Source organism: Berghia stephanieae, chromosome 2, assembly GCF_034508935.2.
Source record: "Berghia stephanieae isolate SIO BIC M18660-M18661 chromosome 2, UCSD_Bste_1.3, whole genome shotgun sequence".
Classification (NCBI taxonomy): domain Eukaryota; kingdom Metazoa; phylum Mollusca; class Gastropoda; order Nudibranchia; family Aeolidiidae; genus Berghia; species Berghia stephanieae.
The window spans coordinates 44,815,663-44,842,569 of record NC_088361.1 but is presented as its reverse complement, the minus strand read 5'-3'; the positions used below and the strand labels follow the sequence as shown (position 1 = coordinate 44,842,569).

General features: G+C 35.5%; 1 protein-coding gene across 1 annotated transcript; it reads right to left on the bottom strand.

Annotated features, from left to right (window-relative positions):
- Nucleotides 1-7,942: 7,942 nt before the first annotated feature.
- Nucleotides 7,943-26,620, bottom strand: LOC144964960 (uncharacterized). The gene is made up of 5 exons (XM_078899775.1): nt 26,489-26,620; nt 16,775-17,636; nt 15,562-15,651; nt 11,707-12,409; nt 7,943-9,700 (listed from the first exon to the last, which is right to left on the bottom strand). The coding sequence occupies exons 2-5, from the start codon at nt 17,252-17,254 to the stop codon at nt 8,028-8,030; spliced, it is 2,946 nt and encodes a 981-aa protein (XP_078755901.1). The 5' UTR covers nt 17,255-17,636; nt 26,489-26,620; the 3' UTR covers nt 7,943-8,027.
- Nucleotides 26,621-26,907: the final 287 nt, after the last annotated feature.

The following is a 26,907-nucleotide window of genomic DNA, read 5'->3' as shown; positions in this document are numbered from 1 at the left end:
CTAAAGTTAGTCCGCGTTCAATAGAACGGGCCCAGAACGTGAAAACTGGCCTATATTTATCCCTGCAGGTAGAATGCACCGCTTGGATTTCATTGTCAGTCAGGCTATAGAACAGATTTCGTAAAATCGTTCATTTTTACACTGCAATTGCTGACCATACACTTCTTCTATATTTTTCTATTTTATATGGATATAACGGCCACATTTTCATCTTCAAGACGCAATTATTTTCATTGATATCAAGAAATGGTGAGTATACTTTATTCTTTCGTGAAACATGTATATTTTTCTATTTAAAATTAACCTGAAAAATATTTTTAATTGTTTAAAAAATTCAAATTGATGATATCTGAGTTTTGTTACCCTAACACATGGTAGTAAATACAAGAGTAATAATCTACTTTTAATATAGCATTTATTTCACCGATTTGTAATGACAGGTTTCTGCACAATGAATGTGTAAACACACCTTGTCTAATTCTTTGTTGGCTAACAAAATAGTCCCGTATTCAGACAAACTCCAGAGACATAAGAACACGAGTCCAATGGTGATGATAACGTTGTTGTTGTTTTATGGTGATGATGATGATGATGTTGATGATGATAGCGCAGTAATAGTAGTAATCGTAGTAGCAGCAGCAGCAGCAGCAGCAGCAGCAGTAGTAGTAGTAGTAGTAGTAGTAGTGCACACACACACACACGAGAGAGAGAGAGAGAGAGAGAGAGAGAGAGAGAGAGAAAGAGAGAGAGAGAGAGAGAGAGAGAGAGAGAGAGAGAGAGCGTGTGTGTGTGTGTGTATAAAACTCATGTACGCACATTTTTAGCACGGAACGATTTTTATTGCATTGAACTTTGAACCTATAACTTTCACACCGATTTGCCATTCCGTCTTCACGATTCGCACCGTCCCTCGATATTCTTCTACATCGCCCATTGATACAGTCAACGGGCGTGAGAAAAGAGGGTAGATAGATATATTATGACATCATCAAAAAGCGATGTAATCAAAGATGGCGGATGATTGTGTAACCTCAAAAGCCCGGTGGACTGCGCTACAATGCCGAGCATTCGAGGGGATATGTGATTTGAGTGGGAGGGGCTTATTTGACTTTGCCGATGACCGACTGGTGGACGATTGAAATTATAATTGTCCTTTTTCAGCAGCCAGTTGGAAATTGGTAATTGTAAACATCTGATTGGCACTCCATGGACAGAAAGCAGTTTGGATGTCATGGGATGAAATTTCTGGAGAGGTGGAGTAAATTTGAAATGAATTGAAAGTAATTTGGGGCGTTGTCTAGGTGTCAAATAATACTCTCGCAGACCGGTGATAAATCAATTTTTTGGCCGCAAATGCTACAGTAAACTTCTTTCTCTATCTTATTTTTGCTAAAAATATTTCAGAGTGGGTATATAGGCGGATTCCATTTTGAATAACGGGCATTTAGAACTATATTTTAAAGGAAAATTATTACGTTATTATTATTAGCAGGCATCTAGGCGATCACTATCTTATTATTACTATCAATCAATAATATTATTATAACTCTTATTATTACAATTCTTCTTCTTCTTCTTCTTATTATTATTATTATCATCATCATCATCATCATCAACATCACCATCATCACCATCATCATCAATATCAATAATAACTAATGATGTTTTTTTCTTTACTCAGATGAATGGTCATACTGAAAACAAGCATTGTCTCAATGCAAATGGACTCTGCCGAATAAGCTGTGAAAGGGCTCAAATGAGATATGTGGTTAAAAAACATTTCATGCAAACTACTCCAGAATTAGCAAGTGAAGTTCCACCGGTGAAAAAAAAGAAAACAGAACGTTGGTTAATTAATTAGATGCTGTTCCTTAAAATAATCGTGAGGTTTTACGTATGTTAATAAAAAGTATAAAAATATGTTAAGATCTATACAAAGTTCAGAGGAATACTTATAACTTATTTTTACCTATGATTGTCAATTTATTTTAAAATAACAGTTCATTTTGATTATCTGATCATTAATCCTCCCCCCCCCCCCCCCCCTTCCGTCCTTTTCAATGCGTTTATCACGATTTTTTATTGTCAAAAAATGGATATTATTTATTTTTTTACTACTACTACTATTATTATTATTATTATTATTATTATTATTATTATTATTATTATTATTATTATTATTATTATTATTATTATTATTAACAATAATAATAATATTGTTATTATTACAGTGGTGATCAAGAGTAAGATAAATACACTGATATTTTATGATTATTACTAGTATTAGTATTACATCGATATCACGTGTTTCAACTGATTCACAATGATCATTTCTGTTATCCACGATGCTTTGGTTGTTCAATAAGCAGACCATTTTCAACAAATTTCCATTTTAAATAGTATTAGCTATCTGGTCGGCGTCCTTTTTTTTTTTTTGTCGCAGCACTGGAGAGAGAGAGAGAGAGAGAGAGAGAGAGAGAGAGAGAGAGAGAGAGAGAGAGAGAGAGAGAGAGAGAGAGAGAGAGAGAGAGAGAGAGTAAGTGTGTGTGTGTGTGTGTGTGTGTGTGTGTGTGTGTGTGTGTGTGTGTGTGTGTGTGTACATAACATAAAACTAATTTATGCAACGTTTTACCACGAACTAATTTTCATTTTACCACCTCAGTTTGATCTCTTATCAGTTCTCTCTGACAATTGAACTTTGAACCTATAACTTTAACACAGCTACGTCATTCCATCTTCACGATTCGCACCTCACCGCGACATTTTTTTATGTTGACTCGTGGTACGGTCAACGGGGTTGAGAGAAGAAGATAGATATTGAGTGACATCATCAAAAGCGATGTGATCAAAGCTGGCGGATGGTTGTGTAACATCAAAGACCAGTGACTGGTCTACAAGGCCTATCATATTCGTGGGTATGTGTGATTTGAGTAGGAGGAGCTTTCTTGACTTTGCTGATGACCGAGTGGTGGACAATTGAAATTAGAATTGTCCCTATTCAGCAGCCAATTGGAAATGGGAAATTGTAAAAAGCTGATTGGACGCTCCATGGAAAGAAAGCGGTTTGAGGGACATGGAAGGAAAGTGCCGGAGAGCGTGGAGTGGGGAGGAGTAAATTATATTGAATGAATGATAGTAATTTGGGGCGTTGGGAAGTTAAATAAAACTCTCGGAGGCGATGAGTCAATTCTTTGGCCGCAAATGATTCAGTAAAATTCTTTATTCTTTCTTTCTTTCTATTTTTAATTCCTGTCTGTCAGGGGACATATTATAGGCGAATTCCATTTTTTTAAAACGGGCATTTCGAAAGCTATTTTAAAGAGAAATTAATGCGTTTTTTCCAAAATTAGCAGGCGTTTAGGTGATAGCCACTATATTATTTTCATGAAAATGATCATCATCATCATCATCATCATCATCGTCATCATCATCGTCATCATTATTATTATTATTATTATTATTATTATTATTATTATTATTATTATTATTATTATTATTATTATTATTATTATTATTATTATTATTATTATTGTAATCCTTATTATTATTGTAATTATTATCGTCATCATCATCATTATTATTATTATTATTATTATTATTATTATTATTATTATTATTATTATTATTATATAGTTTACATCTATACAAACGTCAAAGGAATGCATATTACATATCTTTTCCTAAGAATTGTCAATTGCCATTACTAAAACCAGTTCGTTTTGATCATTTGATCAACAAACCCCTACAATTCGGTGATCACGAATTTTTTTTATTGCTGTCAAAAAAGGATATTGCTGTACAGGTGAGCGGATATCTCAACAATGCTTCATTACAAAACGACTTTGATTATATATTTCTACTCTGTGAATATTGATGATTATTGCAGTATTTCTCATTTATTTGTATAAACTCAGATAACTATGTAATTTTTGATTATATCGTTTGAAGTAATTAAAATTTCTGACCCATTTTTATGGTTATTTCCTATAAAATCTAATCCCAAATGATCTACTAAAATTATATCAAATAAAAGTATGTAAACCACTTGTTATGACTCTAAAATATCTTATTGCTACATCTAATAGCATCTTTACTACGCTACTTTGAACTTGAGAAAAAAATCATCAAAATAGGAAAAATTGCTCAGTCTCCCTTTCGACACAGGCCGTGACTCGTCATCTGTTATGAACTAGCGTCCGGCAAAATTTACCTGTCGAACTAAAGTGAAAGCAGTAAACGGCTGTGTCATATAATGTATGCAAGACAAGGTCAATGACCATGTATGGTACTGTATGAAATACAAGTACATCCACTCCGGTTAATCACAACTCAACTCAGTTAATAGCAACTTTCGGTTAATTGCAACATTTCTCAAGAAACTGAATTAATTCTATATAATAGTCACTGGTTAATTGCAACAAATTTTCGCCCTCAAAAATGGGCAAATTCAAGAAATCAATCAAAATATCATGATTAAATTTAATCATGGATGGAATCCCGACAGGTTGAAGAATCGAGAGTGAGCGAGATTTAATGCTACATAGGGCGAGGCTTTGCAGTATGGGTTTGTGGTGTCATCTGTGGCCATTAAATAGGAATAGGAGGCTGGGCATAGTCTTGACAACAAGTAGACAATGACAGTTGTAAGGAGAGACTGAGCAATATCCTTTGTTTTGGGATTGACTAACACGTTTGGTGAGAGCTTATTGTCTCTCATCATGGCTAATCTCTTTCGACTTTAACAAATGTTGAGAACAAAAGAGTGAAAGTTAATCCAATCTGAAAAAGATGCCGATTTGCATCAAAGCAGCTTTTGCTTGGCAAATCTATACAGGGCTGCCATATGCTTTGTTTCAATCAAATTACTCAGTGGTGGACTAAGAACAATGTTTACATCGTCTGGTTTGAGTTTACCATATATATGTAAAATGGTCCAATACTGGACAGGAAACTCAACTTCGGTTAATTGCAACATTTTCATTGGTCCTAAGGTGTTGCGATTATCCAGAGTGGACTGTACAAGGTTAATGATCTTTTACATCGTCTGGTTTGAGTTTACCATATATATGTAAAATGGTCCAATACTGGACAGGAAACTCAACTTCGGTTAATTGCAACTTTGGTTAATCGCAACATTTTCATTGGTCCTAAGGTGTTGCGATTATCCAGAGTGGACTGTACAAGGTTAATGATCTTGTATGGTACTGTATGCAACACAAGGTCAATGAGCTCATATGGTACTGTATGCAATAGACGGTCAATGACCTCGTATGGTATTGTATGCAATACAAGGTCAATGACCTCGTGTGGTACTGTTTGCAATACAGTGCAGTCCTGATAATTCGAATTGGGTGGGAAAAGCAAATGACTTCTATTTATCAGAATTCGATTTGTCTCCAAACAAGGGAAATAACTAAACCTGACTCTAGGTATCAGGGTTATATTACTCAGTTACCTCCCCTGACAAAAGGGGGTTTCCCTCTTACCATTTACACTTACGGTACACTGATTAGATTGATGAGTTTTAGTTTTATCCATCGATCAATAAAGAAAGACAGCACAGAAGAGAAAGAGAAACGCGTGGAGTGGGGTGTGGCCTATGATTGTTCGTGCCGTGTATTGGTCAGCTTGTGGTTATCACTGTGTATTAGATCTATTTATAACCAACCCCCTTTGTTAGCCAGCGGCCAGCAGACCACAAGTTAGTCTTAGTGATGAGAGCGCGAGCAGGAGAGAGGGATGACGCTAGACAGCTGGTCAATTTGGAGAAAGAAGAGAGAGGGCGGGTGGGACGGAGAGGGAACAACACGCCATTACATGCCTCAGGGGTCTAGTTATTATTATTATTAGTCAGCTTAGTCATTAAAACGTGTGGGAGGGTGGATACGGAGAACAGGCAGTTCGTTATGACCTTCCAGAGTTTGTTTTTTTTAGTGATGGGCAAGCACTTGCACTTCGAATAAAGAGAATAACGACTGTTCGAATTCGAATTAATCATGAATATTTTATATAGAAAAAGAAGAAAATAATTCATTACATCGTATTTTCTTCGATTTAAAAGAAATTCGGTTAATCAGATTTCGAATTATCTGGACTGGACTGTACACGGTTAATGACGCATGTCCTGTAGTAGGTAAATGTACTGCAAGCAGATGGTGACCAACGATAGTACTACTTTACATATTAAGTGATGCAACATGCATATTATGGACATTAATATGGATTATTAAATAGCGCCAATCATGGTACCTAAGTGCTTACAATATATATTTTCTCCTGGTGGACATGTTGTTTTTATGTTTTTAAGGATTTTACAGCGCTTGCAACACATTAAGGTCATATCAGCGCCAGTAAAAAGGAAGAAAATGGGAAAGTAAAAAGTTCTAGAAATACACTTAAAGCACCCAAGAAAAGGGAAGACAAAAGGGGAATTGGTTCAAATAGGAAACAGATGTAGATTCCAAGAGCACACTATCAAAGTACTTAGTTTGCGATCACCTAAAAGTCTCATCCAGACACAAACATAGGTCTCCACTAAGAGGAACACACTCAAATGTTTACAAATCATATATAATATGTATACAAAACATAATACGATGCATAACAGTAACAGAGATGATTTACAAGGAAAAAAATATCATCTCCCAAATCTAACTACACATTTGACTGTTTTCCTCTCAGCCAGGGTCAGGATAAAACCAAGTAATCTCATTCCAAGACCAAGACAGAATGCAAGTTGGAAAACAGATATAGGGGGATAGAAGATGCAGTAAGTACCTCCCTGACCACTATGGGAGGTCGGGAACCCCACCCAGTCCTGGTAGACAATGTAACATACAAAACATAGGACAATACAATCAGCCTGTAAGGTGATTTATAGATAGCATTATTTTCCAAAGACAACGCTTTTGTACACCAGGGGGACCTCCTTATTTAACGTCCATCTCCAAATGGACGAGGAAAAATCACTTGGAATTCTTTTCCTAAGGCGTATTGTCTGAGTGCCCAGACCTCTCTAGCCAGGCCCTAAATATGACATACATACTCTTAGTAGTACAGGGTCCCCAGTCAAATCTTGAAAAATATTTCAAGACCCCCAACATTTTTTCCAAATCCCTATCCGCAGAACGATTGGATTTCCCCATCGACAACAAAATAGTTGTCACACAAAAAATAAAAGGTTGTTAAAGTGTTATTTTTTGATTGCAGCAAGTAAATATATTGCATGATTAGGAGACTAAAAGATGGGAGAGAGAGAGGTAGAGAGGCGGGGGGGGGGGGGGGGGGGGGGGGGGGGGGGGATGGGGAAGGGACTGAGAGACTCCCTATCAATCCAAGTGGTGCAGATCCAGATTGATGTGTTTATCTTATCTGGACTAGCCTAGCTCACTGATAGAGTTTATTTTAAATGGTTTAAATTACTAATGATTTAAACTTTTTAAAAAATAAATAAATAAATAATTGTGACTAACCTCAGAGTTTAATTTAAGAGAGAGTTTGCCTTGACGCAGTTCACCTTCAGTGGAAAGAAGTGAATTGCTCTAGGGCTCATGGATTTACATATGATTTCGGTTGATTCCGCTCACTCTACCGTTTCTCTGGCGCATTTTTGTCATTTTCATCTAAATCTTTTAACTATTTCAATATGCTCTCTTTTATGATGTTGGAATGGCCTAAAATTATTGCAATTTTGTTTTATTTTTTTTGGGGGGGGGGGGGGGGGGGGCACTGTTTAGAGACACATTCATAAGCACAAGCTTCCATTGGTGATGATGAAGAAGTAGGGTTAATCTCCACGGACTAAAATTGTGTGGTACTGCAAACACCGCTCCACAATCTGACTTCTACCTTTTACCTTTATGGCATCTTCCTTACTTACAAATAATTTATCACGTTATATTAATTCCCTAGTAACATTTAGTGAGAGTTTCCAAGAAGAAAATAAGATTTAAAAGAGCTTGGAAAACGCTACTGTAAATAGAATTACCAGCTCATAAATTTTTATTTTATTTTTTTTAATGTTAATATCACATACTCTCATATTTCTCTTCACAAGAATTTAACAAGTTCAACAAAAACATGGCGTTGTACGGAAACAACTGCTGTTTGTCAAGTCTTTCAATATGAAAACGAAGTCGAATTAACATAGTCATAAAAATCTCTAATAAATTTCTTTTCTCAACACATGATTTCCTATTGATTTTTTCCTCATAGCCAATAATCTCATTTTCCTCATCATCAGGTGTGACATTCTCATCTTCATCTGATGACATGGAAGTGACTGAGGATGAAAACAATGGCAGTTTTAGTGTTGCAGAATTTGGAAATGAAGGCCGCTTTTCTTGTTGCTTCATTGAGGCTCTACTAGATGTATTTCCTGTGATTGGGTCTCTACTAGAAGTATTTCCTGTGATTGGGTCTCTACCAGATGTATTTCCTGTGATTGGGTCTCTACCAGATGTATTTCCTGTGATTGGGTCTCTACCAGATGTATTTCCTGTGATTGGGTCTCTACTAGATGTATTTCCTGTGATTGGGTCTCTACCAGATGTATTTCCTGTGATTAGGTCTCTACTAGATGTATTTCCTGTGATTGGGTCTCTACTAGATGTATTTCCTGTGATTGGGTCTCTACTAGATTTATTTCCTGTGATTGGGTCTCTACCAGATGTATTTCCTGTGATTGGGTCTCTACCAGATGTATTTCCTGTGATTGGGTCTCTACTAGATGTATTTCCTGTGATTGGGTCTCTACCAGATGTATTTCCTGTGATTAGGTCTCTACTAGATGTATTTCCTGTGATTGGGACTCCACTAGATGTATTTCCTGTCATTGGGTCTTCACTAAATGTATATGCTGTGTTTGTTAAATCTAAATCATCCTTACAGCCAACAAGAACTACATTATTTTCCTCATACTTATTTACATCTGCAGATTCAACCAAATAATGAAGCTCTTTAGTTTTTGGTTTGATATTTAGATTAAAATGCCTTCGATGATTATCAAACAACTCTGAATCACTGTCATTGTCAGGACTGCTATCGTCTGAGAGTGCATAGTCTACTAAAGGAAACCGAGGATTATTTCCATCTGCTTTGATCAACTTGCAGGCTTGAGATATCTCTAAATCATCAGAGAATTTTCGTTTTATTAACACACCATCCGTATCCAAGCAAACTCTTTCCTTTTGATTTGACAGCGCGACTGCAAACCGAGAAATTGATTTTATTTCAGATGCATGATCTGTTTCTGCATTGTGTTTTCCAAATGTACTCTGTTTTAGGCAATACGAGAGGAATCCATTCCAGTTACTTCCTAAATAAGCCAAGTATTTTGTAAAATATTCCAGGAAATTAGTCTCTGGAGATGTTAAGAAATCTGAAAGCACAACATGGTCAAAACAAATAAATTCTACGAATTGCAAAAACAATTTATGAGGGCATAAAGAGCTCCAAAATCCCTCTGTGTTATTTGATTTTGGAATTTGGCTGCCTGAAGTCTCTCGTTCCTTGTGATTGGATGGCTGGTTGTATTCCTTGTAAATAATGAGCAAACACAGAAGGGCTTCAATCCATTTGTCATCCTGATCTCCAAGCAATATCGGAATCCAGCCCGACATCACACAGTCATTTTCAAAATGTCTCCACATCCAAGACTCAAAACAAACCCAGACAGCTTGGAACGCATCTTCAAGGCCATCTGAAAACATAAAAGAAATAATAACAATAATAAAATAATAATAATAATAATCATAATAACAATAATAATAATAATAATAATAATAATAATAATAATAATAATAATAATAATAATAATAATAATAACAATATTAATAGTAATAATAAAAACAATATTAATAACAACAACAACAACAACAACAATAATAATAATAATAATAATAATAACAATAGCATACTGAATGTCTCAATCGTTTCTATGTTACATGTTAAAATGCTGGCCAACTTTTTGGCATTTGTGTGTGTTGAATCCGTGACCTCAAGAGGTCAGGGAGAAGTGGCTCTCGATAGACTAGAATTTGAAGCGACTTTTTGGGGGTCGTGGATAGCTCAATTGGTAAAGGCACAATTCCCCGGTCAGATGGAGTTGTCATACCAGTAAGGTCGCGGGTTCGAGCCCCCATCGCTGCCGCGAAGTTTTTATTCTCTGTTGTCTTCTGGCACTCTCCTACTCACTTCATTTCTTATAATAATTCTCTCTAACCTTTGTATTTTTTAAAAATAAAACTTTATCAATGTCATTTCTAAAACCCTTTTACTCATTGCTTTTCTCTTGTTTTCAGGACAAAATTTTTTTTAAAAATAAATAAATATATACGGTGAAGTGGCAGAGTGGTTAAGGCACTTTCGTTTTTTTCCTTGAGCAAGATTATTAACCCCCAAACATGGGTGATTCCTATTGACATCAGACATCTTGTTTGATGAGTTATCTATATTCCTTCGTGGAATGCCTAGGCAACGATATCTTATGATGTCGTGGCGGAAAAGGCATAATTTATATATACTTAAATATATAAAATATTTCAGTATAATTATGATCAACTTCTACAATATTGTTTCAAGTGTTAGCTCTCATCATCTAACGCTTGAAACAATATCGTAGAAGTTGATCATAATTATACTTGAAATGTTTTATAAACAGCTCCTTTTATCAAAAAGTTGAGCACTATTATTTCATGGTTTTTGTTTTTATAATTTATACATAGTCAAGCAAAGCAGCCCCTACAGATGCAGTGCTAGAAAATGCAACCTGTGCCTGACAGAGAAACTGGAAATACTATTACACAACCACAGAAACAACAACACCTTAAAAAAGATCAGAACTAATGACAATGTGCAGACACTCTAATAAATTCAAACTCAAAACACAAAAGGTTAAATCCCCCCCCCCCCCCCAGCCCATTATAATTATTATTATTATGTTTATTATTATAATTATAATAATTATTATTATTAGTTTTATTATCATTACCATCATTATTTTTACCACTATCCTTAGAACTAGTATCTCCCATCCCCCCCCCCCTTTTTTTTTCTCCACGCAACCACATTCCACAACACACATACATGTATACACCACACACAACACATAAACGCAATGAGAACAAACTACATCATGTCACTACATAGCAACACTGATCACCACTAAATCAACAACACAACGGAATTAAGGACTTAAGAAATAAATATCGACCCCTAGAATGAAAAAAAAACACACTACGGACATTATGCCGACTGACGACATGGAGATCATCGAAACACGTGTATTGGCCAAAAATATGTGAGTGACTTTATTTGTATTTTATATATATAGATATATATATATATATTTTTTTTTTTTTTTTTTTATTTATTTATTTTTTTTTTAATTTTTTTTTTTTTATTTTTTTTTTTCCCTAACAAAACCGTTATATATTCTTGTGATGCTAATTCTTTTTCTCTATCTCTATTCCATCCCAGTGTCATGTGTTTTTTTGTTGTCCTGATAAAAAAAGAGAGAAACAATGTTTATTCACCAAGCAAACTGACATCAAAGATGTGTAATTTCTAACAAATAATTTTTTAAAAAGTCTGATAGTGATGGATCAAATGAATTTTACGCAGGAACAAATCACCATGTTTTGATTGGTTCCTACACCAGGCCCCATTCCAATCATTACAAATATTGTTAATTTTAGTATGACAAACCTTTAAGACAATCCGTTGATGCTAAAACAGCTGCTGCCTTAACAGCCAGAAGAAATATTCCTCTTGCCATGACCAAATTTGGTGTCTGAGACGATTGATTGCTACATTGCTTAACTAGTCTGCCACTATCCTTGAATCCCCAAAATGCCATTGTCTTCATGAATCCATTGGCAGCACACATCGCAAACATAGAAGGACAAGACTGTAATATTTTTTCACAATGTTTTACTACGGTTTCAGATGATTTGACTTTCCCTGAACACAAATAAAAACTCATAACATTATTGAAAACTTTAAGAAATTTTAAGAGCATGAATTGCTCCCTGATTGGATTTGAAAATGCAAAAGACAAAAATGTGTCCTGATGCGATTCCAACATATTGACGAGTTTGTTTCCTATGGAAGCAGGGACCTCTTGACTAGATAAAACACAGAACTTTGATACTTTTCCAATGATAGATAACATTGACATATTTTTCTGAAACTGTTCATTTCCCGATTTTGACAGTCTTCCCATCCAACATGCTAAGTCGGGAGAAAAAGAAATAATTTCAAGAAACCAAGTGTAAACTTGACTTTTGATATATTTTTCCTCTCCATTTTGTTGATGAGAGATGATGGCATGAATCAGGTCCAATTCATTTCCAGTGACGGTCCTGGTTCTTTTCCATTTGTCTCCTATGTAGTTCAGCACTGTCACTACCTGCAAGAATAAGAAGAAATTCTTGATAAATCTTCTCTCATTGATTGAATGAAAATAAACTTAACTCTTTAAGATTCAACCCGACAAAAACCGACAACTGCATAATATTCATGGGCGGGGTAGCCAAGACTGGCCTCAGTAAGTAAAATCCAATCGTTGTGAAGGAAATGACAGGCCCTGTCACTGCCGCAGGGTGTTTTCAGCTTTGATTTTTATAAATTTGCCGACAGAAAAGAAAATAGTTTCAGAAATTGCGATTTAAATCCTATTTTATTTGCGTGTGAAAATCATTGACATTGCACTTTGTTTGGTAAAAATCGGTAAAAAATTACGACTTTGGTGATGAAAAATGACTTTGAAGACCATTATTGTAAACTTTAAAAAATATTACGAATAATTTATAACTCCCTTATTTGTGGGTCGATTTTGTCATTCGAGGTATCAATTTTATTGTAATAAAGAGATAGGAACTTCAGAGTTATTTTTTCTGATGCAAAATTATTACTTTGTAATTTTAGCACCAAGAAAAATAGTCGGTAAATAAATTTGTTACACCTCTTTGATAGACCGCCGGGGTCCGTTCGTGTAGAATTGTGAATCAAGCATCTCAAAGTCTTCGACCAATCACAGGCTATCTATCCAGCTGGCCGAAACAAAGACGCTTCTCCCCGTCGATGTATTACGCTATTGTTATGCAAGGAATATAACACCTTATGGAGTAGGCCTAAAAGCTAAAATCTAAAAGTAAAAAATATAATTCTGAGGAATTTGAAAGTCACATTGCTGAAATCAGCTTGAAAAAAGAAGTACATTGGTCTTTGTTTCATAAAAATCGGTTGAAAACCAACTGTTTTACGAATAAATTTGATTTTAAAAATTGCTTTTGTTTATTTTAGATTTTTTTAGCAACTTTTTTATTTATCGGCCGATTTTCTTGATTTTTATATCATTCTTTATATCTCAAAGAGACGAGATCAGTGATATACTTTGTTTGTTTCAAAAGTAACTAGAACATAATTTGGCTTTTTTACCTATTGACCATGCCTGGATAATTTATTCAACAACGTGGCGATGTGACGCAACTATTCCATGGCCGTCTTCCACTGCATCGAGGATGATTCAATTCATTGTTGACGGCTGTTGACACGTGAGCTGCCAGAACGACCAATCGATGAAGGGTCAAGATGCTCAGTAGCCAATCGTTCTTCGGTCAAAAAACTTATGAACTCACGAGAACAAAAGTTTGAAATTTGGTGATGGACGGACCTATGAAATCGTTTCTGGGCGGAGTTTAGCCATGAGTGACCGTAGAAAACGAAAAGGCGACTACAGATATCAAAGAGTAGGCTTATATCATCAAAGGATGTCTACATGATTGACATGGCCATATAGGGAACTCATTATCTACTCCCCCAAAAAGAATCTGAACACGAGAGGGTTAAACTCACAACAGATTATGGATGGCCATTCGTAAAAATTAATTTAAAAAACTGACTGGAGATCTAAACGATTGAATCAAAGTCAAAACATAATGAAGTAGACATGGCTATAATTTTTAGTATTTAAAATGGTTATTGAGATGGGAAGTATTGACACATTGATCTCTTTATTTGTATCTTTTCTCTTCTTAAATTTACATCTCTTCGCAATTTAAAAAAACAAAACAAACAAACAAAAACAAAAAAGAATACACGTCAACCTATTATCTATTTTGATCAAGTTTTAATGGCATAAAGAATGTTTGTTTTAACTTCTATACATATACTCCTTCATTAGCCACTAGTAACTCTTATTGTTCCAATACATAGTCTATCATGAAAGCATTCAAAGTCTTTTATTTCTCCAATGTCAAAATTATAACTATTACAAGTACCTTTTTTCCCAAAAAATAGCAATGCTTTTTCAATTGTCTAACACATTGGGACAAATCATTGTGTGTATTTTGACTATTTATAAACTGCAAGTAGTGGATATTCCTATGCAATTGTTTTAAAAACGACATACACCTTCAACCGTAAAAATCTACTATAGTTATAACTAGACCAAGCAATCATTTTGTCATAGTAACAATATGGCCGCCATGAGTGTAGAGTGTGTGTATAAATTTGCCACTATATAAATATTGAGAGACAATCCAGATATGAAAAAATTACATGGATAAATTGATAAAATCACAGCTTCGTTTAATCAAAACAATGATGATAAAAGTACTTTAATAAAATATCCATGTTGTTTTCATGAACTCTATTCTTTTTGTCAATAATTTGAGATCTCATTCTCACGGCAATTGGATTCAATAGTCTGATGTCACATCGCCCAGCAACGGCGGCCGTCGTGGTTCTAAACAAAGAAAATCGGTACTTTTTATTCTTCATGCTGGCTAGAACTATGTCTTGTGATCAGAATGTGTAAAAGTCAAAAATGATCAGATTTATAATGTTTTTTTCCCCTCTGGATATGCTTTTATGCTCGGCGGAGAATTATTTCATAAGGGTGTCCGCCATTGTTCCGATATTTTAGAGCCAGTTATTAAGTTACCATGCGTCATTACGAGGGAAGTGACATTACGACTGTTGAAGCGTATTTGTGTGCTGTTACAAACTACAATGAGGTGTAAAAAATCCGATCACACCAAAAGCTGAAAACAAGGATTTGATGGGCTTTTTAAAAATGTGATACCTCGGCCGTCAAACAACCCTCATTAAAACAAATTGGTACAAACAGAGATAACATGTTTGTCTATTAGATAGACTAGGTTCATGTTTTATATCAATAATATGTTGGGTTTTTTCGCTGCTGTAAAGTTTTAAAATTACATTTTTCTACCTTTACTGCCCATTTATTATTGTTGAAGTGAAATAGAAATAAAGCTGAAATTTTCTTCTTTAAGTACGAGCTGAAACCTTCTTCTTTAAGTCGATATCAAATTTAGCTCTGTATGATTTTTGATGGTCGAGGTATTTATTGTTGAATGACCCAGTTTAAAAATAGTCATTTTCTCAATGCATGACACATAATATATTATAGGTTTTTTTCTCTGCCACAAAAAATTACGTCTATTGTGGTACCTGGTTGTATTGTATGACAGAAGTTAACTACATTTTACATGACATTTTCTTAACAAAAACAACTATGCATTAATTCTTACTCACCTTGTCAGACTGGATAGAACATGAGCAAATGATTTTCTTGATTATGTGGGTAGCAAATATACATTGGTTGTTTTCTTGCGAATGGATCAACTGTAAATTATAATACATAGATATATTATATATGTAATGTTAAAATATAAAATACTTATTTAAATTCTGACAGACAGACAGACAGACAGACAGAAAAATAGACAGACAGAAAGATAGATAGATAGATAGATAAATAGATAGATAGATAGATAGATAGATAGATAGATAGATAGATAGATAGATAGATAGATAGATAGATAGATAGATAGATAGATAGATTTTGCTGTAACCCAGCATTGATTCGATACTCAAGTCAGTTTGATCAGGTGAATAGAGTTTGCTGTAACCCAGCATTCGATCCAGCTGTTTTAACAGATTGATACGTCCAACACATATCTATTTATAATTCCGGCCCCCAAGAAATATGCAAAAAAATATCCCAAATTATGCGGGGGGGGGGGGGGGGGGGGGGGGGGGGAATTGCAAATTATGCAAGGAAAATTACAAATTATGCAAAAACAAGAAAAAAGTAATAAATCGCTGTCTAAATTTTTCCATTGCTTTATTTACATTTAACCAATTCAAAATTAAAGAACTACAACGCAAATTCAAAACTTAATTTTTTGTTGTAGCACAGAAAGCTAGATGTCGCAGAGACGTTGTGCTAAGACTCCTGCACCTGTCTGACAATATCAGATTGTAAACAGAAAAGCTGCGCTCAGCATCAGCGCTGTTGATCGTGGTGTATATGTACCACTTGGCACAAGCAGCCAAAGCGAGCACTTCATCAGAAATGGACTGCCAAAAATGTGGCACTCCACTAGAGCCTCACTCCATCCAGGTGAGTATTGGTGGTACCAATACTACATACAAATGTATTTGTAGGATCTCCTGACTAAAACAATGTACAGTGAAAGACTGTTAAGCCGAAATTGGTTAACCCAAGAAGAAATTGAGCATCTATGTTTTGCTATTAAACACCCCAAACTCCCCTGTCACGTATTTGGGAACATTGTCAGACTTTTTCAGTTTCATTTTTCTTCATACAATGGTCATAAATTCACGTTAAAAACCATATTTTGCATAATTATGCGGTAAGTGGTAAATTATGCAGCCGCATCGGTCACGTTTTCCTGGGGGGGCCAGATAATCAAATTACATCCATTCTCCCACTATTTCTCACCTGAATTAAAAAATCCTCATCTGCTAATTTATCACACGTTAGTTGAAACCAACTTTTCAAAGAATTCACAGACTCTATTTTTCCAACTTTGATGAGGGCATTGTCACAAGATTTGTTAAGTGACTGTTGATTCATGACAACAGTGTTCCCATTCACACTTTGAAGTTTTCCAGAGTGCAACCCATCTCCACAGCTGGTTCCTTTGTCAACAGACAGACTCTGGTGTTGTATTGAATTCTTGTTAACATAATGAAAACATGCCTGCATAGCGGAGAGTGTTTCAAGTCTTCTATTGCACTTGGAAGAATATATGTGATTTCCTTTATTATTTAAACAAACAACCTTATGTTGAAGATTCTCTCTAATCAAGCTGACAAATATGTCTGGATGTAAAACTTGATACGGGAAATTCAGGCCGTGTATTTCTCTCAAAACATTGAAATTGGTACTCTCTGAAGGTTCAATCGATGGAATACTCATGTTGGATGGTCATTAACACACAAATTAATACTCGTGTTGGATGGTCATTAGCAAACGAATCAATACTCGTGTTGGATGGTCATTAACACACTAATCAATACTCGTGTTGGATGGTCATTAACATACTATTCAATACTCATGTTGGATGGTCATTTACACACGAATCAATAGTCATGTTGGATGGTCATTAACATACGAATCAATACTCGTGTTGGATGGTCATTAACAAACGATCCAATAATCGTGTTTATTGGTCATTAACACACTAATCAATACTCGTGTTGGATGGTCATTAAGATACGAATCAATACTCGTGTTGGATGGTCATTAACATACAAATCAATACTCATGTTGGTAACACACATCAACCGTATAGATTTACCTGCAATGAAAAGAATCAGTAGATTAAAAATAAATCATAATATCTTTTAGACCGATAACAATATTTTAAAAACAAAATCTGAGAAGACAAATGTGATATTAAGACAGATGTTATATGAAATCAGATGTGATATGAAGGCAGATGTGTTATGAAATCATTGGAAAAGATAAAAACTTCACTCTTTTCTGGAATATAAAATAGACATCTGCCTTTTTGCCCACTCAATATTCTATTTTACTTGATTCTCCTGTTTACATACACCATTTGTAGTTTAAAAAAAAAAAAAAGAGCTTTTATATAGCGCAATATCCAATTAACGCGCTCAAAGCGCTTTACAAGGGGTCCCTGGCCAACAGCAAGAACTTAACATTTAGGACGGGACATGACGCCTGTTAGGCGATATTACAATTTTTCGGACAGAGACAACGCTGTTAACGGCCAGGTACTCATTTTACACCTGACTACGGTGAATGTAAGTAAAGAGCCTTTTCCAAGGACTCAGCTATCCGCTGAGTGAGGCTCGAACCCAGAACCTTCCGATCCGAAAGCGATTGTCATACCACTAGACCACATAGCTGCTGTTACATCACTTAATCCTAATAATTTAATAATAATAATGCTGAAAACTTATATAGCGCTATAACTCAGAGACACCAGACTCTAAGCGCTTAAATTACAAATTACTTTGGCTGAAACATACTCATTCACACACACAAGCATACACACACACACACACACACATACACACAACACAAACCAGACAGACCTATCTTGCTTCTCATACCATCTACTAAAGATGAAACATATGTTTTAAGCGAACGTTTAAAAATAGACAAAGATTCTTTTTCACGAATGCTCTGTGGTAAGGCGTTCCAAACAGAGGGTCCGAAATGAGAAAAGGATCTCATTCCAGAATTTTTCTGTATTCTAGAGGATTATTTATCATGTATGTAATATCTTTATTATTCTTTATTCTTTAGATGTCCATCATAAATAACCATAAGGCATTTGGTTGGTTCGAACTTGTTTTATTTATAACTTGTTAGTTTCATTCAAACCTCACAATGATGGACATCTAAAGAATAAAGAATAATAAAGATATTACATATATGATAAATAATCCTCTATATTCAAGGGACAACTAGTTTGGTGGAATCACTGGCCGTCCGTAAGAGGCGGGGTTTTGAATATATTTCAATTAGTTCCGAAAGGTAGGAAGGGGCAGTACCTTCAAGACAATGATACACTAAAACACAAACTTTGAATTTAATCCTTTTCTCAACAGGCAGCCATCGCACCTATGCTGCATGAATACTAGTCTGGCAGCGCTGTTTTGGACAATCTGAAGATGTCTCAGATTATATTGTGAGACGCCAAACAACAGAGCATTACAATAATCTAATTTCGATATTACGAGGGACACAACCAGGTGTTTGGTCAAATCCTCATATATGAAACGTCTAATGGAAGCAATCTTTTTTAGTTGGAAAAAGAGAGAACTAACCAAATTATTAACCTGATGCTCCATCGACAGTCCAGAGTCTAAGAAGGTGCCAAGGTTTTTCACTTTGTCAACAATTTGAATGGAGGCATCCCCCAGCTTCAAATCTGTTTCACTTTTCCACTTCCTGTTCCCAACATACAGCACCTCTGTCTTATCATCATTTAGTTTCAGCCTGTTCTCATTCATCCATTTCTTAACACTTTGGATACAATTCTTACTATCAGCTGATACTTCTTGTAAATTTCTCTTATTGGAAACGCAGTACAATTGCATATCATCAACGTATTGGGGGTAAGACAGACCGAAACTTCTGATGATTTTAGACAGAGGGCCAACATACAGAACAAAAAGAATGGGTCCAAGTACTGAACCCTGGGGAACCCCACAATCAAGAATGATTTCCTCAGATCTATATTCATCCACCATAATAATCTATTTACGATTAAACAATATGACCTAAACCGAAAGGAAAAATTTATACTGATATCTAGATAATGGGCATACCCATTCACTTAAGAAAGCTGTGGAGTTGGTTATTTTTTTTTTTTTTCATAATATTGTATGGCAACAGTTTGATGGGTGCCTATATCTTCAATGACGACGATTGGTTGAATATCGGTTAAGTGTCCAGAGACTTTGGACTGTTGGCTCAGAAGAATAGACAATGATGGTTGTTCAAAAGGTTAAATGTTTTTTTCATGAGGGTCTCTCCACACCCCCTTTTTCCACAATCTTGAAAACCACAGAATAACGATACCTCTGGATAATGACATAATTTTCCGGTCTTGGGTGATGTCGTTATCTAGGGGTTGCACTGTATCGGATACATTGGCTGAATTTTTTTTTTTTTTAATGATACAGGCTTTCACGATTTGTAACAACTTGTATGGCAATAATATAGTAAAAATAAATGGACATATATAAATCAATTTTCAATATATTTTGGCTTACAAAAATAAAAACACTAGATCTATTAAAGAAATCAACTGTACTAACATTGAAAGCCAAATAAAAAGAAAATTGCATTAGCTGGGTCATAAGGACAGAATGGAAAAAGGGTCACTTCCCAAGAGAGCCCTGTACTGGACAGCAGATGAGAAGAGAAAGTGGGGAAGACCCAAAAAACGTGGCGAAGGACCATGGAAAAAGAAATAAAGGAAGCAGGCTTGTCCTGGAATACAGCCACTGCAAAGTGCATGGAGATGTCTGGTGGATGCACTGTATGCCTTAAGGCCCCAAGAGGATTGTTTGTTTGTTTTTAAGGGTTTTACGGCGCTTGCAACACAGTAAGGTCATATCGCGCCAGTAAAAAGGAAGAAAATGGGATAGTAAAAAGATCTAGAATTACAATTAACGCACCTTTGTGCAAGCACAGTCTACAGTAAAGGGACTTCCATAGTTTCACAGCATGCCCAAAGAGGAGATTTTAAAATTATTCTTGGGGTGAGATCCCTTAAACCGCTCTTTTTTTTTTTATCCGGAGAAAACTCCCCCCCCCCCCCCCCCCACAACCCCTCAACGGTTGAGTCAACCCGAACTAAAGATGCTATAGCTTGATGAAACTTCTAATACAGTGCCACTCAGGAAAGACCCATGATCATACATCAAATTAATCAAATGTCAAAGGGTACATATAATACATAGATATTTATTAATATACAATTAATAAACATAGATATATGATATATAAATATTCAATATATTCAAACTTGAAATAATCGGGAGTCGTATATAAATATACTCAATTTAAGACATTTCCATGAGGAAGTATAGAATAACCAATACCATTAATATAGATAATATCCGCAAGAGATGCTTGATTAAAAGACTTCTATTAGTATAAGTAAATGATTCAAATTATATCTAAAAAGTATGATATAGAATTAATGTAATAATAAACGAATTATAATAAATGAGATGCAAAGGTTAAAAAAAATAATAATAAGAGCTTAAACATGGATTACTTCCCTTGTATATCTGAATCTGAAAGAAAAATATATTAAAAATCCCCGAAATTCTAGAGGTAATTTGGCTGCTTTTGATTTTGAGTGATAGTGATAGAGACAAATGCACTTAAATGATGGGCTAAATCTGTGTCACAGTTCTCCCATTCACCTGTGTGACCGCTAGTTATCGTTAGTAAGCCGCAGACTAAAACCATGACTTGGTTAAATTGAGATATCTCTGGTGTTTAATTACAGAATTTGATAAATTAAACACCAAAAATACAGGGCATTGAACGCTCTATCATTTGGTACAATTACCGTTTCCCTCCTTAAATTCATTTAGAAGATATTGTAGCTAATGGAAAGATAGCTTAATTTTAGTGGGCAAGAAAATCAAGCTGTTTATCATCATTCATGAAAAAATTCCCTTGAAACATAAATAATCACAAAATTCAATCGAAACTGCTTCCAGGATACCCTTTGAGCATTCCATAAAATCACACTCATTTCAAAATCTAGCAAAGTAACGCCATTTCAGCTTGGGCTGCCGTGGTCAGCGTCATTCAATAGCTCCTAGCCTCGTGACGTCCCAGTGTTTCAGGGGAATGCCCTTTCGTTTTTTCAGCCAGTTTCAGGTGATTTCTGGGGTGTTTTTGAGGTATAAAAAATTGAATAACTCTGCTTCTATTTAACTAGGGAGTTTAATAGAAATTCTAAATGTACCTCACACACTTGAAACCAATGTCATAAGAAAGAGCTGGCAACACAGATTACAAAACAGTTTGAATTTTGTTTCTATCTTGATTAGAAATGTAGTTACGGCAGTTCAAAGTCTGAAATTTCAGACCGATTTTTACCCCAAAATTACCATTGCAAAGTTGTGACCGAAAACGTGTGATGTTAATAAAAAATGGTTAAAACAGTCAATATGGAGTTCTTATCATATATTGTATACCAAAATGTTCGTCTTATCGAGGACAATGCATTTACATTAATAAAGAGGAAGATAAACATTTCAAATTAACACATTATTACATAATATGACGCAAATGTTACATAATCAAAAACTCGGCTAGGCGTAAGAAAGAATTTGCTCTATCACTTTTGGATTTATCCCCAATATCTCACTGAAACAATTGCAAATAATTACCCTCTTTTAATTAATACATAGAGAATAAAATAGGGTTTGAGAGTATTTAAATGGAAAGATATAAACATGTTGTATAATGACATAATGAGTTTATTTTTACCTATGGCAATTTAATTGCATATAAATAAAATGGTAGATTGAAAAAGTTCAAATAAATTGAAACAGATTCCCTATTATTATAATTAGAAGGAAAGTTCTGGCTTTTTATACTTTAAAAAATTCTGCAGAACCACTTTGGGTTTATTGCTATTACATCATTTGAACTGACAATTAATACAATTTTATCCCCCCCCCCCCTTCTCTCTCAATGTATGGGGGTGTCAAAACTAATAGAACTTCTTACCATAATCATTATTAAGGCTAAGGCCTTTAAAATATGGATACAAATGATAAACATACCTAAACATATGGGAAAGAAACTTGATGACTTGATGGCAAAGTAAAATAAAATTAAATTAAAGCAATTGGTATTTTTAAAATATCGATGTTATTAATATCGAATTTCACAAAGAGAAGAAATATACGAACTTTTAAAACAAAACCTATAAAATGCCTATAAATAAAGTTGGAAAGTATGTATTCAAAATAAAAACATAGTGAATAATAGTACTGAAAATATTATGGACTAAATTTAACATAATGCATAACTAAATTTAAAATATCGATATGAATATCGATATCGCCCGGCAGCCATGATGAGAAGATAATGTAAACAAGGCATTTCGGCGCAGAGTTAAAAGGTGTCTGCGCATCGATATAGAGCCCTGAAATTTGGCATAAATAAAGTTTAGATGTTATTCTAAAAACAAGCGTTTAAATTTTAAAAACACACGCGGTAAATAAAAAATAAATGCATTTGAAAATTGCCAAATTTTAACTTCATATAACTTGTGGAATTATTAATGGATTTTTCCTTAATTGGCACCATTTAAAAGGAAATTGAAAGGCGAAAATAATGATACCAAAATATCTGCGATATTCCTCTTTATAACGAAGTTATGCATCTTTAATTGAACCCCCCAAAACGCGAACGGCAATTTCCAGTCACAACTTTCCTATGGGCGAGTTGGGTCAAAATTTGACTGCCACTGCTGCTGCTCACTAAACTGCCTAATTTAACCTAGAGACAAAATTCAAACGGTTTTATTATTGGGATGGTATACTGCATCACAGTAAACCAGATTTTATACTGTCATTTGAAAACTGAATCTTCATTTTAGAGATAAAATCTGGGATATCTAAAGTTAAAGTCTAAACTAAAGTAGCTACGGCAAAACTTTCAAATACAAAGATGGCCATCGGCTACATCTCCACTGCAAATCTAAATCGATAAAATTATTAAAACCTGTTTGCCATTGTAGTGAACAGATTTCTAAATCTTTACCACGATTGGCAGGTAAAATTAAAATATCTAGACTAGAGTAGAGAGCCTCGCCTTTGGCCTACCAACCTCCGCTGCACGTCCAACTCGCCTTGAGCATGCATTCACGTAAAATATAAAGATTTTTTTAAAAAACCTACCTCTGTTTCAAAAACTAGCATCTTTCACCTTTCTAAGAAACATTTTGATTTTTCAGAACTTTAGTTCGTTAAAAAATACCGGCCAATCTGACCCGTTGAGTCGAATGAAAACGAAATTTTGTTGTTTAAACGGTTGAAAGGAAATGCCGTAAATAAGCTTTCATGGACTTCCTGTGTTGTTTTTACAGTGTCACGTGACCGTTTTGAGAAATTTGACGTCTGCTACAAATAATTAGACCGGTAGGGGGTAGATATTTTCGTTGGAGCAGAGAAAAAGTGAGTATTATTTCTTGGACTTGTAGAGAGGCCTAGGGTCCACCAGCAGTCAAGTTGATTGAATAAAAGAAAAAAAGGCCTTTTTTATCCGCCGCCACCACCACCATGAGAGTGGAGGGTGAGGGGGGGGGGGGGTGTTGCATGAAGACGAAAGGGAGACGTGGTGACCTTGGGTGACGTAGAGCATCTCAAGGATGCTGGCAGTAGTTGCAGGTGTTCTTAACCCCTTAACGGCGAAGCTAATTTTTTGCTTTTAGATAATAGTTTGCTTTTATCTTTATTATTGTTAACGGGGAATACAGCGGTTCCACCAAGAGAGCAGTCAGACTATCGCAACTCGGACTTCAATTGTCTATAATCGTTTTGCCGTTACTTGTCTTTTTATGATAGAAGATTTGGTGTTAGGTCAAAGATCGAATTTCGCCGCTAAAAGGTTGCATTGCTACTGGATTTGCTCCCCCCCCCCCCCCCCCCCCCTTTTTTTTTCTTCTTTTTTTTTTCACCTTAGTATTGTTGATTGCTATTTCCTTTTTTATGATTAGCAAGTGCCGTAGGAGTCTCACAGGATGCAGGAGTACTGCAATTAACCCTTTGCCAGTGACACTGATTTTTTTTGTTTTCAAATAATAGTCTTCATTCATATTATTTTTTAACGCAGAAAAACAAAAACGTTTCCACCATAAGAGCAGTAAGAATATTGATAAAAAGCGCTTTGAGCACGTTGGGTGGATATTGCCCTATATAAAAGCTCATGTTTTTAAATTGTATTTTGTTTTTTGTCTTTTGATGAAAACGGTAAGATTTTATTTTTGGTCCAAGTAAGATTGATATTCGCCTTTAAAAGGTTAAGTTGTTTTGTTTTTTTTTCAGGTTTTTGTTTTTTTTTCAAATGCCTAGTGAGAGAGAAAAAACAAAACAATCATACATGTATCTGCAAACAGCAGAACGTTTTCATTTTACAATGAGATGAGAAGGGGAAGGGATAACATTATGACAAAAGAGAGAGAGAGAGAGAGAGAGAGAGGAGAGAGAGAGAGAGAGAGGAGAGAGAGAGAGAGAGAGAGAGAGAGAGAGAGATGGGCGGGGGAATGGGGGGGGGGGGGGGGGATAGTAAGGGGGAATGGGAAAAGATGAAAGAAACAATGGGTTGCCTGATGATGTAGATCAAAGGATTGTTACAGCGGTGTTCACGGAGCGTACTTCGTGAAACTTTAACCTTTTACAGTGACAGTTTTTTTTCTGCAGATTGCTTATGCAGAATAAATCGTTTCCACCAAGAGAGCAGTAGTAAGAGTATATTTCGACTCGGGCTTCAATTAAACTATAAATCGCAAAGCTTGTCTTTTAATGATAACATTAAGACTAAGATCTGGAGTTTGGGGAGTGTAAGATGGAATCTCGCCAATAATGGTTAAAATTGTTTTGATTTTAAAAAATATAACACACACGAGCGCGCGCGGTCACGACAGCGAGGACCATCTATTGCATGTGTTGCAACGGTAAATCAGTTTACGTGTACGTAGATCCTGAGGCGAGATGCCCCGTTACCGTGTACGCACCCCCCCCCCCCCAAAAAAAAAAAAAAAGAAAGAGACACACACACATACACACACACGCACATACACACACACACACATACACACACGCACGCAGTCTCGCATCCGCTACGAACTAATTTTGCGCACCAATTTTTACTGCACTAATGCACCAAATTGCATTTGGTTTGGCCACTTGGCCTCCTGTAACCAACTTTTTGGCTTCCTCTGACTTTCCCCGTTATATCGTTTTACTCTGGTACCGGTAAAACTTGTTTTATTTGGCAATCTAAATATCTAAATGCAACACGTGCTAACGCCACAGATTGCATTTGCTAATGCTTCTATATATACGAATTTTCCTTATCCTATCTAAATTGTTTAACAAATCTAAAGAGTTTTCGCGAGGCTAAGGTGGGTTTGGTGGTATTTGGGCTCCTGCCGAGGAATCTGGCCTCTTGCTATAGCTAGTTTGGTCTCTTACTCAAAAATGATCTGGCAACCCTGCCTGGCTAGGCGGAACCTTGATAACAGAAACGGGACCCACACGATTTCGCCAGGAATTAATCATGAAAACAATTAGGATATAATTTCAACACAACTTTTGAAATTCATCAAGGATTGTCCATTACCGAATGTTTTTTGATAGAAAACAAATGCATCTTCAAATCTAAACTGCTTTTGACGGTAAGCGGTAAGTTTTTATTTATTTTTCTGTCCAAACGAATGATTTGTCCTGGTTATAGAAGCTAAGTATTGGTAACACCGGCTCAGCTCTCTAGTAAAAGTAAAAGTAAAAGCAAAGAAAAAGTCTCCACCGAAACGGGCGTCTCCATATACGTAAAGTACGATATATGGCTGTTAAAATGCTCTACAAGCACATCGGGAATAGTACCGGTAAAATCAAACTAAAAACATACCAAGGAATGGCTGTTCTGATCTACGTGATCAACGAGGGAGTTTAATTATCAAGTAATTCTTTGAGAGTTCGAAGTTCCATAACCATAAAAATGGGCGCAGCCATATTGTTAACCTTTTGATGTTTCCAAAAATTGAAGGTTGATTTCCGGTCCATATTTCCAGTGAAAATGGAAATTGCCGATTCTTAAAATAGACCACTGACTCTCTCTCTCTCTCTCTCTCTCTCTCTCTCTCTCTCTCTCTCTCTCTCTCTCTCTCTCTCTCTCTCTCTCTCTCTCTCCCTCTCTCTCTCTCCACCCCCCTCTCTCTCTCTCTCCATCCCCCCTCTCTCTCTCTCTCTCTCTCTCTCTCTCTCTCTCTCTATATATATATATATATATATATATATATATATATATCTCCCTCTCTCTCTCAGTCT

Bases quoted from the DNA above. Each gene is read 5' to 3' on its own strand.
- LOC144964960 (XM_078899775.1), bottom strand. From the start codon at position 17,254: ATGAGTATTCCATCGATTGAACCTTCAGAGAGTACCAATTTCAATGTT. The intron at 12,410-15,561 runs GTGAGTAAGAAT...TTATTCTTGCAG, and splicing joins GTTCTATCCAGTCTGACAAG to GTAGTGACAGTGCTGAACTA. The intron at 9,701-11,706 runs GTTTGTCATACT...TTATGTTTTCAG, and splicing joins ATCAACGGATTGTCTTAAAG to ATGGCCTTGAAGATGCGTTC.